At 42.1% G+C, this 18,076-nt stretch overlaps 2 protein-coding genes across 2 annotated transcripts in view; both read left to right on the forward strand.

Annotated features, from left to right (window-relative positions):
* The first annotated feature begins 4,639 nt into the window (after positions 1 to 4,639).
* LOC128621668 (uncharacterized) lies at positions 4,640 to 7,209 on the forward strand. Its single transcript, XM_053647616.1, has 2 exons — positions 4,640 to 4,674; positions 6,174 to 7,209. The coding sequence occupies exons 1-2, from the start codon at positions 4,640 to 4,642 to the stop codon at positions 7,207 to 7,209; spliced, it is 1,071 nt and encodes a 356-aa protein (XP_053503591.1).
* A 1,155-nt stretch (positions 7,210 to 8,364) lies between these two features.
* Positions 8,365 to 18,076, forward strand: part of stard10 (StAR-related lipid transfer (START) domain containing 10) — a 14,688-nt gene continuing 4,976 nt past the window's right edge. Inside the window, exon 1 of the mRNA XM_053647339.1 lies at positions 8,365 to 9,273. Coding sequence (XP_053503314.1) covers positions 9,115 to 9,273 — 159 coding nt within the window. The 5' untranslated portion in view covers positions 8,365 to 9,114. The remainder of the gene's footprint in view (positions 9,274 to 18,076) is intronic.

Genomic DNA, 18,076 nt, shown 5'->3' on the forward strand with positions numbered 1-18,076 from the left:
GCGCGCTCTCTCTCTCTCGCGCGCGCTCTCTCTCTCTCAGAGATTTGAAACACCTCTAGTGGACAGATTTGGTCACTGCACCACACACCTGACTGACTGTTCAGGTATTAAAAGTGAATCTGGGGACCAAGCACTTTCAGGCTTTAATACATTCAGATAAATGAAAAACTATTAAAAAAATTTGATGCTTTTAACTGGTCAGAGTATTTTTTTATCTCCATTATTTCCTAAATATCTGAATTAAACCGCGTCTCAGGCACCTCCGAGGTGTACTCAGTCTTCCTCACGTGAGCTCACATAAACTAATACTAAAGTTATGCTAGCTGTCAGTTTATTTTATTCTCCAAAGTGTTATGATGCCTTAACAGGAAGAGATACTAAGTTACGCCTATTTTCTGTGTGTTTGTCTCTCAGTGGAGCTGGAATGTATTTCTATTTCTTGTAGAACTCGTGTGTCAGTGTCTCCGCTGACTCTTTACCTTTTCACCTCCTCAGCGTTGTTAGATCTGGCTGCATCCAAAAGAGCTTCACCTGCGAAGACCAGAGGAGAATCACGTGACCCGTCATAATCAGCATTATTAAAGGCTGTGCCTCAAATCGAGGCCAGATTCTGTTCACACGCTGCAGGGAGAGATATCAACCTCAGACTGCACGGCAAGTCAAAACTACAACAACCTGTATAAATAAATACATATAACACAAGACACTTCAGCTTTGAAAGTTACGTTTAAGTGCACTCTGAACGACTGGTACTTATTTTCACTCCCTAACGAGGGACCCTACAGAGTGCGCACTGCAAAGGGAGGAGAGTACAGTCATGACCAAGTCATAAAGGAAATCAAACGTGGAATTCTCTTCATTTAGTTCCTTATTTTTTACTCCACAAATAGTAAAATAAAATTATTATTATTATTATTATTCCACTCTACAAGTCCATGGCATCCCATAGAACCATACATAGGAAAGTTATGAAATTTGACACACACTTAGGGGACAGTCTGAAATGTTACCATAGCAAATTTGGTATTGCTAGTTCAAACCCTCTAGCGCCACCAGCAGCTCAAATTTGTGCGCATGATATTTTGCTATAATGGGAAATGATTTCTCCATTTTGAATTTTCTGAAAAGCCCACTTTTTCAAACTCCTCCCAGACTGTTTTCCTGAAAACTGAATCAGATCATATTTAGAGCATGTCGACAAAAAGCTCACGTTGATTAGTCAAACCGTTCTCAAATACCGTGCAAACGAACTGGACGATGAGCACGCCGAAATGGACGTGAGGCTATATCTCCGTTACGCTTCAGCGTATTCAGACCAAAATTAGTGTATGTCATAGCCATCACGACTTGAGGATACCTGCAATTTCTGAACAGCTCCACCTAGTGCTCACAGGATATGAAAAATGCATATTTTTGCTTTTCAGACCATTTGTCCTATTTTCACCAAATTCGACTCAGACCATCTTCACTCCATGACAGCAATAAGTTATGGATTTCATGTTTAGACCAAACCGAACCATTGGTCATGCTCTGATGCTTGCTTAGTTCCTACTTTGCTTCTGTTGTGCTTGGCCCTGTAATTGCTGCTTGCAGCTATATTTATATTTATTATTATTATTATTATTATTATTATTTCTATTATTATTATTATTATTATTATTATTATTATTATTATTATTATTATTATTGGGTAATACAGCAGGTAGTATAGTCTCCTCCGGGGTCTCATCCTGGTCTCAGGTTATTATCTGTGTGGACTTTCACATGTTCTCTCGGTGTCTGTGGGGCTTTCTCTGGGTTCAGTGGTTTCATCCCAACTCCCAATAACCTGTGCAGGTGGATTGGATATTCTAAATTTGTGTGTGTGTGTGTGTGTGTGTGTGTGTGTGTGTGTTGTATTGACATCCCATCCAGGGTGAATTCTCCCACCTTCAGCCCAGTATTCCCTGGATAAAGTCCGGATTCCCCGTCATCCTGACCAGGTTAAAGTGGTTAGGGATTGAAAGCTACATCTGGATTTCTGTAAAGCTGCTTGGTGATGTTCACTGTTAAAATGCTGCATAAATAAAACTGAATTGAAAATGTATGAATGATGATGATGATGAAGATGAAGATGAAGATATGAATGTGTTGTGTTTGTTTATGTATTTACCGGTGTTGCTGTGGTTGTCTCTGTTGAAGCAGAAGGCCAGGGCGGCAGTGGACAGAATTCCTGCCGAAGCTGCTCCTCTCCACCCCGGTGTTCTGCCCCCCGGTGTTCTGCCCCCCGGTGCTCTGCCCCTCGGTGTCCTGCCCCCAGATCTCCTCCCGGTAAGTCCCGGAGTGTCCTGCGGTGACCAGCGCTGCCCACGAGCTCCTCCGACTCTCCAGGCTCGTGCGCCACCTGCTGGCCAGCGCGTGAAGGTTATCACTGCTGCTATACGCTTCCTCGCGCTCCTTCATTTGCGTACACTTTCTGGACGCGCGAGACGAGAAAATCACCGGATTGCTCCTTACAGCCGTTTCAAGCTCGTGCACATTGGACTCGCCGGGTTCGGTGTGAAGCGCGCGACAGGGTGACAAGCTGCGCGACATGCGCATGAGCAAACGCTTCGGCACGGCGGACAACAACATCTCGCGCGTTACTCAGGATACCGAGCTACAGCCGCGCGTTTACAGATCAGACCCGGACAAACACGAAGAACCGAGCGCAGCGCGTGGAACACGTCACCGACACGCAGTGCATCATGTGTCTACAGTGACGGGATTTGTACTGGAATAAAGTTGGTTTGATGTTGGACGTTCGATATTCGCAGATATTCCACAGTGACGGGTTTTGAATATGAGGAAATTAAGGGACCGTCTCTAAAGTTACACACCACACTGTCATACACGTTTCTAACTTCAATAGCATTTGAAGGGAATAACTTACAGCCATATAACCCAGTGTACAGTGTTCATGTAGGTGTCAGGTATGAGACACGCCTTTTAGATTTTTGATATTTATTAAACTAAACTATTAAATCATATGGAAATATTGTCATGTATTTTATTGCTGCATGGGCTCATACACAAAATATACATACACAGTTTAAAGCTCAGTAGCGTTTGAAGGGAACGATGTACAGTCACACAACCAACTGTAAACTGTTCAAAAAATAGATGTCCTATTACTGAAATAATGTATATGTGTGTGTGTGTGTGTGTGTGTGTGTATATATATATATATATATACATATATATATATATATATATATATATATATATATATATATATATATATATAAATTATTTAATTCATCGGACATCTATTTTGTGAGAAAACCATTCAATCCAGTATGAGTCATTATGACGCCCTTTATGCATTCGTGAAAGTTTTTCTGGTTCATGCATTGTAGGGTTAAATATCAAAAATCTAAAAGGTGTGTGTCATACCTGACACCTAGCTGAACAGTTTACAGTTGGATGTGTGACTGTACATCATTCCCTTCAAATGCCACTGAGCTTTAAATAATGGTATATTTTGTGTATGGGCCCATTCTCTAGTGAAACACATGGCAATATTTATGTATGATTTAATAGTTTATTTTCATAAATATCAGAAATCTAAAAGGTGTGCATCATACCTGACATTTAGATGAACCCTTTACAGTTGGGATCATGACTGTACATCGTTCCCTTCAAATGCTATTGAGCTTTAAATGATGGTATATTTTGTGTATGAGCCCATTCTGTAGTGAAAGTTATATCTAATTTACATATGATTTAACAGCTTATTTTAATAAAGGGATTTGACCAAGAAAACAACAGCAGTTCCCTTCAACTTTTAATATGTTTTAATAACAACAAAACACCACTGAGTACATGGGCATACATCCTTTATGTTTACATTCAAAGTGTGTGTTCATTGGAGTGTCTGTGTTTAGTGTGTGTGTGTGTGTGTGTGTTGGTGACCAGCAGGTGGCGCAGTGCGCTCGCTAAAAACATTAGTCAATGCTTTGCTCACATACACACACAGAGCAGCTCCATCCATCTTCTAAACTTCTAACCTTTTCAGGGTCACAGGGAACCTGGAGTCTACCCTGGGGTAAACATCAGGCACAAGGCAGGGTACACCCTGGACAGGGTGCCAGTCCATCGCAGGGCACAATCACCTACACACTCATTCATACATTCATCTACTATTCATTCTATTCACTCTATTCACTCTATTCATCTTCAGACACACCAATCAGCCTACCATGCATGTCTCTGGACTGGGGGAGGAAACCCCCGCAGCACAGGGAGAACATGCAAACTCCACACACACACAGGGCCACGGTGGGAATCGAACCCCCAACCCTGGAGGTGTGAGGCGAACGTGCTAACCACTAAGCCACCGTGCGCCCCAGCTTCACCTCCTCTGCACTTTAATCAGATTTCCAACATAAATTATAACATGATTATATTTAAACATAAAAAATACTCAAACACAAATCCAGCAAAATAAAACTGAATGAAATGTTGAATTCTCTTTCCTGATTCAGATTGTTGTTGTAGTGAAATACATGACAAACTTTAATAACAAAGAGAAAACTATAAATGACAGAAAAGAGGAATAAATCTCCAGTAAGCACATGTTCTTTCACAACAAGGCCATTTTAATGAGTTTATAGACAGCATGAAGTGGACATCGGCGCAGTTTTCTTCTGTAATGTGAGACAGGATAACATACGGCTGGACTTTGGTTTGCTCCTTCAGGATTTTGTTTTATTTACATCATTTTATTTCTCCTCAAACTCATGGGCAGCAAAAGTCATTTACAAAACTGCACCTTGATTTCAATTTAAAGAGAAACAGGAATTTGATTTGTTCTGGGATTGACTCTAGTGAACAATCTGATCAGCACCACAAACGCACCTGATGAAAATCAAATAACAGTCTGTTTTAGTTTCTGCTCGTCTGTACATCAGAGAGGTGAGATAGACTGATTAGACTAACTCAACTCAGTACGTTTACGTGGACAACAATAATCCGATATGAACCCGATTAAGACGATACTCTGATTAAGAAACTAGCATGTAAACAGAGATTATTGATGACCTTAATCTGATTAAAGTCATACTCAATATAAACACAAATGGAATTAAGACGTGTGGAGTATTCCTGTTTTAGTCACATTATCAACGTGTATTACAGACATGTACACACCTTAATCACACTATTAACGTCGTGTGGGAGTTTTCACCGCATTGTGCGAAGGACACGATCACACACGGCAGTGCTCAACTGTTTGACTCCAAACAAGAGAGCACGTCTGCGTCCGAAACCGCGTACTTACCTGCTATATAGTAGGAGAAATACACGCATTCCAGCTACTATACAGAAGGTAAGTACGCGGTTTGGGACGCAGCCCACGGCTTCAAGCAGTCGTCTGTTTGCACGTATAGCACGACAAATAATTTACTGCACTTGAAGCTTTCGTAAAATTAAAAGATAAAAACACCCAAAACTGTATACGGTCCCATAATGAAGACCAACCGTATGTCGATACGTGAAATTCTGGAGGGACGTAATGACGAGTGCTGTTAATCGCTCTATGTTCTATAACATGAAAGGAATATTCTAAAAGCAACTCATGTAAACACCTTAATCACAATATTACATGTTTTATTCAGAATAAGGTCAATAATTAGATTACTGCTGTCCATGTAAACATAGTCAGTGACCTAATCAAATATCAGCTCACTGTTAACACATGATGAGGATCAACATCCACATCGACCAATCACAACAAAGAGTTAATCACCAGTCATGTGGTCTTACAGTTCATGATGCTCCACACACACACACACACACACACACACAGATTTGTTATTATTCTCTTTTATTCTCTTCATTCAGTCCATAAAGGATTTCGCAGAGTATTTTTGCAATTATTACAGGCAAAAACGCTTGATTTTGCTGTGGCATTTTTCAACATTGGTGATGCAACTTGCAGATTTGTGCTTATTTTTTGCAGAAAACTACTTGTGGTGAAATTGCAGCGGCAGGAAATAGTTGTGCACGCGGTCTTTCACAGAGATGTGTGTTGGTAAATCTGACCTTTTAACTGTGCTCATGTTTGACTCACATGAATCAAAGACAGTTTTGGCTGAACGCGTGTTGTGACGACGTCACAATTTCTGCGATCGCAAAATTGCTAAATCCTGGAGGGATCCTGGAGGGGGACTGGAGGGTACCGGAGGGATCCTGGAGGGGGACTGGAGGGTACCGGAGGGATCCTGGAGGGGGACTGGAGGGGGACTGGAGGGTACCGGAGGGATCCTGGAGGGGGACTGGAGGGTACCGGAGGGATCCTGGAGGGGGACTGGAGGGGGACTGGAGGGTACCGGAGGGATCCTGGAGGGGGACTGGAGGGGGACTGGAGGGTACCGGAGGGATCCTGGAGGGGTTACTGGAGGGTACCGGAGGGATCCTGGAGGGGGACTGGAGGGGGACTGGAGGGTACCGGAGGGATCCTGGAGGGGGACTGGAGGGTACCGGAGGGATCCTGGAGGGGGACTGGAGGGGGACTGGAGGGTACCGGAGGGATCCTGGAGGGGGACTGGAGGGGGACTGGAGGGTACCGGAGGGATCCTGGAGGGGTTACTGGAGGGTACCGGAGGGATCCTGGAGGGGGACTGGAGGGGGACTGGAGGGTACCGGAGGGATCCTGGAGGGGGACTGGAGGGTACCGGAGGGATCCTGGAGGGGGACTGGAGGGGGACTGGAGGGTACCGGAGGGATCCTGGAGGGGGACTGGAGGGTACCGGAGGGATCCTGGAGGGGGACTGGAGGGGGACTGGAGGGTACCGGAGGGATCCTGGAGGGGGACTGGAGGGTAACGGAGGGATCCTGGAGGGGGACTGGAGGGGGACTGGAGGGTACCGGAGGGATCCTGGAGGGGGACTGGAGGGGGACTGGAGGGTACTGGAGGGTACCGGAGGGATCCTGGAGGGGGACTGGAGGGATCCTGGAGGGGGACTGGAGGGGGACTGGAGGGGGACTGGAGGGATCCTGGAGGGGGACTGGAGGGGGACTGGAGGGATCCTGGAGGGGGACTGGAGGGATCTTGGAGGGGGACTGGAGGGATCCTGGAGGGGGACTGGAGGGATCCTGGAGGGGGACTGGAGGGGGACTGTACAGTACACACGCTGTGATTATAAGTCCAGGTTTCTCAGTGCATTCAGCGACTCTGCTCGTGGCTAGTTGCACTAGTTATCAGTATTTTGTGGATTAGCATTGTTAAATCGTTAGCCCTGTTTATCTCAATGTGGAATCAGTGTGGAGTTGTGCACGTGGCAGAAGGTTGAGATTTGGAAACTGGAAAAAGAAAATGATCACAGTAAGGGTAGAGATTAAAGGTACACACTTTATAATGCTAGCTCTCGTTCACTGACACTAGCATTGTAGCATTGTTTACAGAACTATTCACACAGTAACACGTCAGTTTGCACAATTTAATCAGAGTTGAGAGTTTTTAGGAGACTGGGACTGAAGCGTGAGGACGGACAGTTAAAGAAATGAACAAATAAAAAAATAGTGAGTGAAGGACAAATAACCAGGAGAACACCAAGGACAAATGTGAAGGCCTTAATGATAACGAGTGTTACTTCACTCAAAGAAAGAAAGACACACACACACATACACACATACATAACACGAACACACACACATACACACACACACACACACACACACACATACATATACATATATATACATACATATATATATATATATATACACACAGACATATATCCACACACACATATACACACACATACACACACAGACATATACACACATACATATACAAACACACACATATACTCATACACACATACATACACATATACACAGATACACACACACAAATACCCATATACACACACACACACACACACACACACATACATATACATATATATACATACATATATATATATATATATACACACAGACATATATCCACACACACATATACACACACATACACACACAGACATATACACACATACATATACAAACACACACATATACTCATACACACATACATACACATATACACAGATACACACACACAAATACCCATATACACACACGTACATACATACATACACACACTCACACACACATATACACACACTTTTATACACATATACACGTATACACACACACACACACACACACACGTTATTTTTTTTTTGGATAAACCCGTGTTGTGTTTGTAATTGTTTGATATCCATGAGAGCAGAGTACTTTTATGAATTTTTTTTAACAAAAGATCAAAAGATTCAACAATAAAGACAATTTTTCACAGCCTTCACAGCTCATATTTACCAAGGGTGCCAATATTAATGGAGGGCGGTGTATATAGTATAAAACACTTCTCTTTAATACACTCTTTTCTCACATTACTATCCGATTCAAACGAAACAGGTAGCAGGCAGCTGTCTATAATAACTGTACACGTCATCATCATCTCTCGCACGCGCATGCGGTGAGGTGGGCGGTCCGCGTCTGTCACTCATCTTTTTCATCTCAAGGCCTGTGTGTGTGTGTGTGTGCACTCGTGCGTGTGCGCGTGCACGAGAAGACCTAACCAGCGGCGGCGTATGGTTCTCCCACTCAGCGCTCCAGCACTAAACAGAGGAACGGCGTTCTTCAGCCTCCGCTTTCGTACCGGAGCTGTTTGTCGTGTCTCGCCCGCGGTGTCGGGATAAACGCTGTTGATTGGTCCGCTGCGTTGTCAGCGCGAGAGCCAGCTCAGCGATTAAAATCTGAGCGTTCGCGTGCGTTTGTGAAGCTTGTTTGGATTTGCTGACCGACACTAATTGAACGTCACGAGACGCGCGCGCACTGGACACCGCTTGTTTCTAAACGCGACGCTTTATCCGCCAGCAAAACTAAACTTCCACACCTGCACGGCTCCGGTGTTTTCCCCGGTAACGCCGCAGATTTTCCGACTGAAAAAAATCAGAAAAAGAAATCCAGAGCGAGGTTTTTAAGCGTATATTAATCCGGTTTAGTTAAAAGCAGGATCCGGTTTCATCGCCTGCTTCCGTTAGTGTTGGAGCGCACGCGCTAACAGCACTGGAGTGTTTTGGGAAGATGTCCGGTGAAGCAGTTCTGGTCCCGGATGACCGAGCTTTCAGCAACTTCAAACACGAGTGTGTGTCGGATGAAGGATGGAATCTGACTTACAACAAGTCCGGCATCACGGTTCTGATCCAAATCCTGGAGGAGGAGAAGTCCCTGCACAAAATCAAGGTGAGATACACCACCTGTCTAACCTACACCACCTGTCTAACCTTCACCTACACCACCTGTCTAACCTACACCTACACCATCTGGCTAACCTACACCATCTGGCTAACCCCCCTGTCTAACCTACACCACCTGTCTAACCTACACCATCTGGCTAACCCCCCTGTCTAACCTACACCACCTGTCTAACCTACACCTACACCATCTGTCTAACCCCCCTGTCTAACCTACACCACCTGTCTAACCTTCACCTACACCACCTGTCTAACCTACACCATCTGGCTAACCCCCCTGTCTAACCTACACCACCTGTCTAACCCCCCTGTCTAACCTACACCACCTGTCTAACCTACACCATCTGTCTAACCCCCCTGTCTAACCTACACCACCTCTCTAACCTACACCACCTGTCTAACCTACCCTTAACCCGTCTAACGTACCCTTAACCGGTCTAACCTACACCACCTATCTAACCTACACCTACACCATCTGTCTAACCCCCCTGTCTAACCTACACCACCTATCTAACCTACACCTACACCATCTGTCTAACCCCCCTGTCTAACCTACACCACCTGTCTAACCTACCCTTAACCCGTCTAACGTACCCTTAACCGGTCTAACCTACACCACCTGTCTAACCTTCACCTACCCATCTAACCCACCTGCCTAACGTACCCTTAACCCATCTAACCTACCCTTAACCCGTCTAACCCACCTGTCTAATCTACTCTTAACCCATCTAACCTACTCTTAACCTGTCTAACCTACACTTACAGGTGCATCTCAAAAAAGTCAAATTTTTTCCTGGTAATTTAATGAAAAACGTGGAACTTTGATATATTCTAGATCCATTACACATGAAGTGAAATATTTCAAGCCTTTTTTTTGTTTTAATCTCTCTGATTACGGCTTACAGCTCACGGAAATCACAAATCCAGTATCTCAATTTTTATATTTTTATAATATTAATAAATTTATAATACAGAAATGTCGACCTTCTGTAAAGTATGTTAATTTATGCACTCGATACTCGGTCAGGGCTCCTTTTGCACGAATTAGTGCATCAGTGCGGCGTGGCATAGAGCCAATCAGCCTGTGGCACTGCGTAGGGATGTCACGATACCAAAAAGTCTAGTAGTACCGATACCACCAAATACTCGATACCAAAGTCGAAACCACGGTGTGGTTTAAAAAAAATAAATGTAAAAAATTAAATTAAAAACTCTCCTGGACATCCTCCCCTGGCTGATACTGGCAAAGAGAGAGAGAGAGAGGGATATTTTAGTTATCAAACACTGTCTCACAATGACTCATAAAACAGTGGAGGCTAATGGAAGCAGGAAGTGCTCTAAAATCTCCTGGTAGACGCTGCATCGACTCTCGACTTGAGAAGACACACTGGACCAACACCAGCAGATGACATGGCAACCCAAATCATCACTGACTGTGGAAACTTCACTGGACTTCAAGCAGCTTGGGTTCTGTTCCTCTCCACTCTTCCTCCAGACTCTGGAACCTTGATTTCCAAATGAAATGCAGCATTTACTTCCATCTTCCCCGTGATTGTGTGCGTGTACTGAACCAGACTGAGAGATTAAAGCCTCAGGAAACCTTCACAGGTGTTTTGAGTTAATTATCTGATTAGAGTCTTCTCAGGTCGACATTTCTGTATTATAAATTCTTTATTAGAATATTTTAAGATACTGGATTTGTGATTTCTGTGAGCTGTAAGCCGTAATCATCGAGATTAAAACAAAAAAAGGGCTTGAAATATTTCACTTCACGTGTAATGAATCTAGAATATAAGTTCCACTTTTTGAAATAAATTATTGAAAAAATGAACTTTTCCAGGCTATTCTACTTTTTTTATTTTATTTTATATTTTTAGATGCACCACTATGTCAAACCTACCTGTCTAATCTACACCTACCTGTCTAATCTACACCTATCGGTCTAACCTATCCATCTAATATGCACCTACCTGTCTAACCTACACCTTCCTGTCTAATCCATCTGTCTAACCCTCTAACTGATTCCTGCACAAAATCAAGGTGAGATGCACCTGATTAACAGACTTGACTGACTAACCCACACCTACCTACCTACATGACTAAACTTCCAGACTGACTATCCTAACTAGCTAACCTACTTAACCAACCCACCTGATCTCCAGATGTTTGTTATTCACATCTGTTTTTCTCTTATAAACTCTCAGAAATGCACAGAATTGATTCTGTTGTTTAAAAAACCATAAATTCATCATCAGGGTTCTCCTATCAGACAGGGTTCCTGCTGAGAACTCTTCAATAATAATGTTCTTCAATAACGTCATGTTTTTGTTTTATTACTCCACCCTTGTACCTTTTGCGCTATAGTGAGCGTGAGGAGATATTTTCTGAATCTGTGTTGGTGTGGATGAAGGTCAGGGTGAGTTACTCCATACATCATCTCCTGTTTCACTCAAGTCCATCAGGTGTACGGATGAAATGTCCTGCGTTGCATTTTCGTTACGATTTCTCCGTGTTGTGTTTAACACGCCGCAGTGGTGTTCTGTGTTGTAGGAGTTAATAGGTAATGCTTTGGAATTACTGCGTAATTTGTGTGTGCTGTTGACTTTACCTCAGTGTCCGTGTTTAACCAGCGGCTCACATCCTGGTCTTTGGCGAGTTTTATTTCACGAGTGATGACGCGAGGAATGTTTGCAGAAGGCGAGGATCAGACCTTGTGCTGCTAAAGACACACGACTGCTAGCCTTCATAGGATTTAATTCCTGTGTAAACAGTGTTTAATGGGTGGATGTTGAGTTTACTGCAGCATTAGAGAGACCTCAAGCCTCGCATTAACATAAACATTAACATGAAACTAGCCATGGTGCTAATCTGGACTGTAACCTCTGATTAGCCACATTTCCATACAGATTAGCACAGATTAGCCATGCAGCTAGTTTGTCATGAGGTTTTAATCCTCTTACTGTGTGTGAAGTGTTCACATGAAATGTTCCTGAAGTGAACAGAGTGTTTAAAAAAAATAATAATAAATAAATATATAAATATATAAAAATTGAACAAACACACAACTGTTTTTATTAAGCAAAGTGATGAGACTGTCAGAAACAAAGATACAGACATTAACAATATCAGATAAATTTATCCTCGATGATGCAACAACGGTATTAAGATTAAATTATGTACTTTATCTGAGTTATAAAAGGCCAGTACACTTTCCTGGGGATCTGGGGGGAAGAAAAAAAAACACCCATTGAATGTCCGACTCCTCAAACATCCACTTTAGTGTCTCTTTATCAGAGTGAAGGGACATTTATAGAAAAGAGTAAAGGAACTTCTCATGGAATGAATCTTCTAATATTTGGATGAATAAGTTCTGTCATGTTTGGTTTTATTGCTCCGCTCTTCACAACTGAAGTTTTGCAATCTGCTGCATTTCGTTGTGATTACGGTGATTTCTGAGGACCTTCCTGTCGCCTGTGAGAATAAGGAAAAGTGTCACGATTTGACTTGAGAATTTTGAGGTGTGGAGATGAAATGTGGTAGAAGATTCAGGTTACAGTACTCACAACTCAGAAATGTTTAATGATGATGTCTTTTAAGTCAGGTTATTTACAAGCTATTCATTTGAATGTAAATTAAAGCACACGCTGCACATCTCAAGCTAAAGGTGCCAATTTTCAAGAATTGTTTTCTTCTTCTTCTTCTTCTTCTTCTTCTTCTTTTCAAATGTATATCTGCGTTCCAGATAGGGCTGCAACTAACGATTATTTTCATAATCAGTTACTTAGCCGATGTTATTCTCTCGAAAGGCGCAGGGCGACTTTCAGTACCATTTGTTTTGTTTATTTAAAATAAAATCCACAAACTGAGTGTTCCAAATATAAACTTCAGACTAAAATTTTACACAACTGTTTGTCCAAAACAGAAAAGAACCCAATACACACACACACCACAATATATATTATTCATTCAGGACTGTAGTTTAATTCTGTGCTTTTTGTGCATACATTATAAAAAGCATAATTATTAGTATATATTAGTTTATATTATATAATAGTATTTATGCATTATTTTTTATGGATGCACAAAAAGCACAGAATTAAACTCCAGTCCTGAATCAATAATAAAAACTCTTTCACTGCACCGTGTGGTTTCTGTATCTCGCTGTCTTTAGGAACATTATTTTATTTTTGATCTTAGTGTTTTAATTAGACAGTACAGATCTTACTCGCGCTACACTCTGTATCAGCGCATCTACACCGCGCGTGACCAGCAACGCGGCCTCGTTACTAACGCGTCACTTCCGTTATAATAAACAACATAAGTTACACTGCAAGTGTGCAAATACAGCATGTAATGACTAACTTAAGTTAAACTAAACCTTTTAAACAGCTTGAACCAGTTTCCCCTGTCCCTTACACACAGTGGAGCATTTTGGATATGAACGTAAGTTTGTGCCCGTGCATCACTGTTGTGCTTCAGTGCTACACAAACTCCGCTTTGTAAAGTTAGCACGTTACAGTCTACTTGACGGTGTTTAATATAAAATGCTTCCATGCCTCAGAGGACTTGGAGGTTGCACAATAACTTCCTCAGTCACGTGATGATTTCGCCTCCACCTGATGGAGACTGAGGTCATGTTGGGAATAAAAGGTAACGTTGACATTAACAGTCAACTGAAGAAAGTCAGTGTCGGTGACTCTGGGTATCCGCTAAAGTTAGCGGCGTCACATTACGTGTGTATGATGTCATGTGCCACTTACTAGGAAGCTGCTTATACTTCCAGTTAGTAAAAAACTGCTTGTATTCCATTTGAGATGATATTACCTTTCTAAAATTCATACACTAGAGCAGAGGTTCTCAACCTTTTCTAACTAAAGCCCCCCCAAGCCTCCCCGATCATGTGGTGCGACCCCCCCACCCATATCTTGGAGGAGACCAGGTATAATGATTATCTATTCTATATAATATCTGATGTATATCTAATCTAGATACATTTTTTGTTTTGTTTTTGTAGGCTACTTTTTTAATTACTTTTCATAAGTTTTATGATTTTTAAAAATAACTTTTATGACTTTTTTAAAACTATATAACAGACAGATATGGAGCATGAATGTTTCTGAACACTATAACTACTCTGAACGAGAGAACTAGGCTGTAATAACGTGGACTATTTTACATGTACAACATGTTGCATTATATCCGTCTTGTGTCCTAATAAAAACATTCGCATAAGAATGATGTAAATTGGGAGGAACGGCGCGTCTCGTTATCCATGACGGTGTTAAATCTCCGGCTCTCAGCCCCTCACTGAACAGAGCAACTAAAGGGGTTAGAGAAGACGCTAAGTTGGGAACACTGGTCTGCACTGACGGCTAGATAAACGGCAGCTAAGCTCCACCCCTCCCCAGCAAAAAGGAAATACAGAGGGAGCGGGAACGCAGGGTTTTTCATTTATACACATTCTATTTGAAAAGCAATATTTAGTATTTACTCTCTGATGTGTTTTCTCAGAAGAGAAGTGATGTCATGAGTAAATGTAGTTGTTGCAGCTCTAGTTCCAGAAGTTGTAAAGCGACCTTGGTTATTAGAAATGTAATCTAAGAATGAATGGATGGAAAACAAAGTATTTTATAGGAATTATAGGGAATTCATGCCTCATGCACGGTGGATTGTTTCTGGTCATGACGGACAAGTCATAAATTTTAATATTTTAAAATGATTTTTATTTTGTTAGAGAGAAAGTTAAATACTGTAAATGTGAACTTCAAGTATATAAGTGTTTTTTGTTGTCTTTTTTACAAACATTACAGTAACAAGTCCTCCACTACCATATATACCATTCCGCTGAATTCTGAAATCGTAAACACCATTAAATTAGCGTTAACATGATGAGCTCCACAGTACTGCAGGTTTGAGTGACACGTCAGTGATGTTTCAGTCATTATAACCCCTTATGCCTCAGGTTTATCCTGTTCTTGTTCTCACGCTGAGAAGCTTCACCTAACAGGAAGTGAGCTGATATCTGAGCCGGGCCAAGCACAAAACCCTGTTGTTATCACGGACGAGAGTTTGCACGTTTCTCAAGGACCTTTGGAAAAACACACACTACGTTCAGGTTCAGTTTCACATTTAAACCCCTGTGTTTCTCAGGTGAGCTCTGAAAACTCGTTGTGTTACAGGATTAGTGACGAGAGGACAAACACAGCGGCATGATCACATCACACCACATCAGCGTGGGTTCAGTTTGAATTCTGGAATGTACCTACTCTCTTAATCCTAGTTTTTACTCTGCTGATTTAATTTCTGGCGTAATGTCGGAAATATTGATCAATTCAGCCTGATGTAAAATTTTTGATTTTTAACTGAGAGTACTTTCATATGGGGAAAGCTGTAAGAACCTTTACACGTCTGTAGGTTTGTATGAAATGAAAGAAATGCGGTCATGCTGTTACAGTAAAATAATGAATGACAGGGTGGTGTGATGAAGCAAAATTATGTTTACCTCTCCAAAAGCGAGTGGCCCCAAATATTTTTTATTTCTTTTACAGCACAGCAATTTACCAACAGTTACAATTAACTAAAGAATGACGTAGTGACGCTCCGATCGATCAGCCGCCAATCGGTATCGGCCAATAATCACACTCTATGACTCAATCGGTGGTCTCTAGATTTGGCCGATCTCACGAACGGATCACGATTGGCTGACGTAAAACACGTGAGGACGCAAAACACATGATTACGTTAAATTTGGACAGCAGTAATCTAATTATTGAACTTATTCTGAATAAGACAATATTGTGATTAAGGTGTTTACACGAGTACTTTTAGAATACTCCTTTCATGTTGCTGTGTTACGTGTTATAGAACATAGATTGATTAACGTCACACCTCGTTACGTCACCACGCCGTCCGACGTCCCTCCAGAATTTCACGTATCAACATACAGTTGGTCTTCGTTATGGAACCGTATACAGTTTTGGGTGTTTTTATTTTTAATGTTATGAACGCTTCAAGTGCAGTTAATTATTAGTCGTGCTGTACGTGCAAATAGACGACTGCTTGAAGCCGTGGGCTGCGTCCCAAACCGCGTACTTACCTAAATACGTGTATATCTCCTTATTATATAGCAGGTAAGTACGCTGTTTGGGATGCAGCCGTGCTCTCTTGTTTACCATCAAACCACTACCTCCAAGTAGTGTCCTGTCGCACAATGTGGTGAAAACTCTCACACGACCTTAATAGTGTGATTAAGGCGTGTACATGTCTGTAACGCACGTCCATAACGCGACTAAAACAGGAATACTCCACACGCCTTAATTCCATTTGTGTTTACTTCGAGTATGACTTTAATCGAATTAAGGTCATCAATAATCTCTGTTTACATGCCAGTTTCTTAATCAGAGTATCGTCTTAATCGGGTTCATATCGGATTATCGTTGTCCATGTAAATGTGCTAAGTGACGTTCAACAGAAAGCTTACGTATCTCTTATGGGATCGGGATCAGCCAATCATGATGACAAGAAATCGGTATCAGCTGCAAAAATCCTGATCAGAGCATCCCTTGAATGACGTCGTACTATAGTTATAGTTACTTTTAATGTTGTGAAACGTTGGTAGAACAAGTTACCTCCTGTTCTCACTTATGCTATAGCACTTATAAACAGCCGTTCCCTCACCAGCCCCTCTCTCTCTCTCTCTCTCTCTCTCTCTCTCTCTCTCTGTCTCTCTCTGTCTCTCTCAAATCTCTCCTGAAGTTAATAAGACAAAAAAAAGCAGATTGTCATGTTCCAGAGAAACCGCAAAGCGTGAACTCCTCTGTCCTGAAGAGTTTTACTTCTGACTGTTAAAGTGCTGACACTGGAGACTCCTTCCATAAATCTTACGTAAACGTCTCCTTACAGAAAACCTCACCATCTCAACGATTTACATGTTTTAAATAATCTTTTTATGTGGAGCCATACAAGTCCCTGTGAAGGAGCGGTTACTATAGAAACAATAACGTATCAGAGCGAGCGTGTGACTGAATGTAATGTAAATGTAATAATGATATAGTTTGTAGATATAGACATGTTTGAATTGTCTTTTGAAGCGACTGTAATTATTTACACACGCACGTTTCCTGCTCCGTGTTAAACTGGAGGCCATACTGTTACAGCTTTCAGTATGTGAATACTGACGCCTCACATTTTAACCGGGGGGGGGGGGGGTGTGTGTGTGTGTGTGTGTGTGTGTGTGTGTGTGTGTGTGTGTGTGTGTGTGTGTGTGTGTGTGTGTGATCATTCATCACTACTGAGATCAGCTCCAACATCAGCACCATAATCTATTACAGAACACTGATCCTTTACAAGAAAGCTTCCATATGTGGGAATACATCACTTTACTGTGACACCACACACACAGTGCAGTGTGTGTGTGTGTGTGTGTGTGTGTGTGTGTGTGTGTGTGTGTGTGTGTGTGTGTGTGTGTGTGTGTGTGGGAGCAGTCCGAGGAGATGCTCATTAATGATGCTGGGCTTCCCCCGGCCCACGCTGTCACTGACACACACAATCTCTCTCTCTCTCTCTCTCTCTCTCTCTCTCCGTCCTCCCACTCATGGTTTCGTCTACTGCAGTTGCTCAGAAATCCCACTCAATTTATCTACTTTCTTCTTCACACTCTTTCACACTCGCTTGCCTGATTGTGTGTGGAAATGAAACTGCCTTTTCTTCATTTTTTTTTGTTTGTTGTTTGTTTTTGTGTGTGGAACAGAGAACATGTTGGGGTGGAGAATGTGTGGGATGGAGGACTTGTG

The sequence above is a fragment of the Ictalurus furcatus genome, chromosome 17 (assembly GCF_023375685.1).
Source record: "Ictalurus furcatus strain D&B chromosome 17, Billie_1.0, whole genome shotgun sequence".
In the NCBI taxonomy this organism is placed as follows: domain Eukaryota; kingdom Metazoa; phylum Chordata; class Actinopteri; order Siluriformes; family Ictaluridae; genus Ictalurus; species Ictalurus furcatus.

Excerpts from the sequence above, each read along its gene's own strand:
- LOC128621668 (XM_053647616.1), top strand. The coding sequence starts at position 4,640 with ATGAAGTGGACATCGGCGCAGTTTTCTTCTGTAAT. Across the intron at positions 4,675-6,173 it reads GCGCAGTTTTCTTCTGTAAT|GGATCCTGGAGGGGGACTGG; the intron begins GTGAGACAGGAT and ends TAAATCCTGGAG.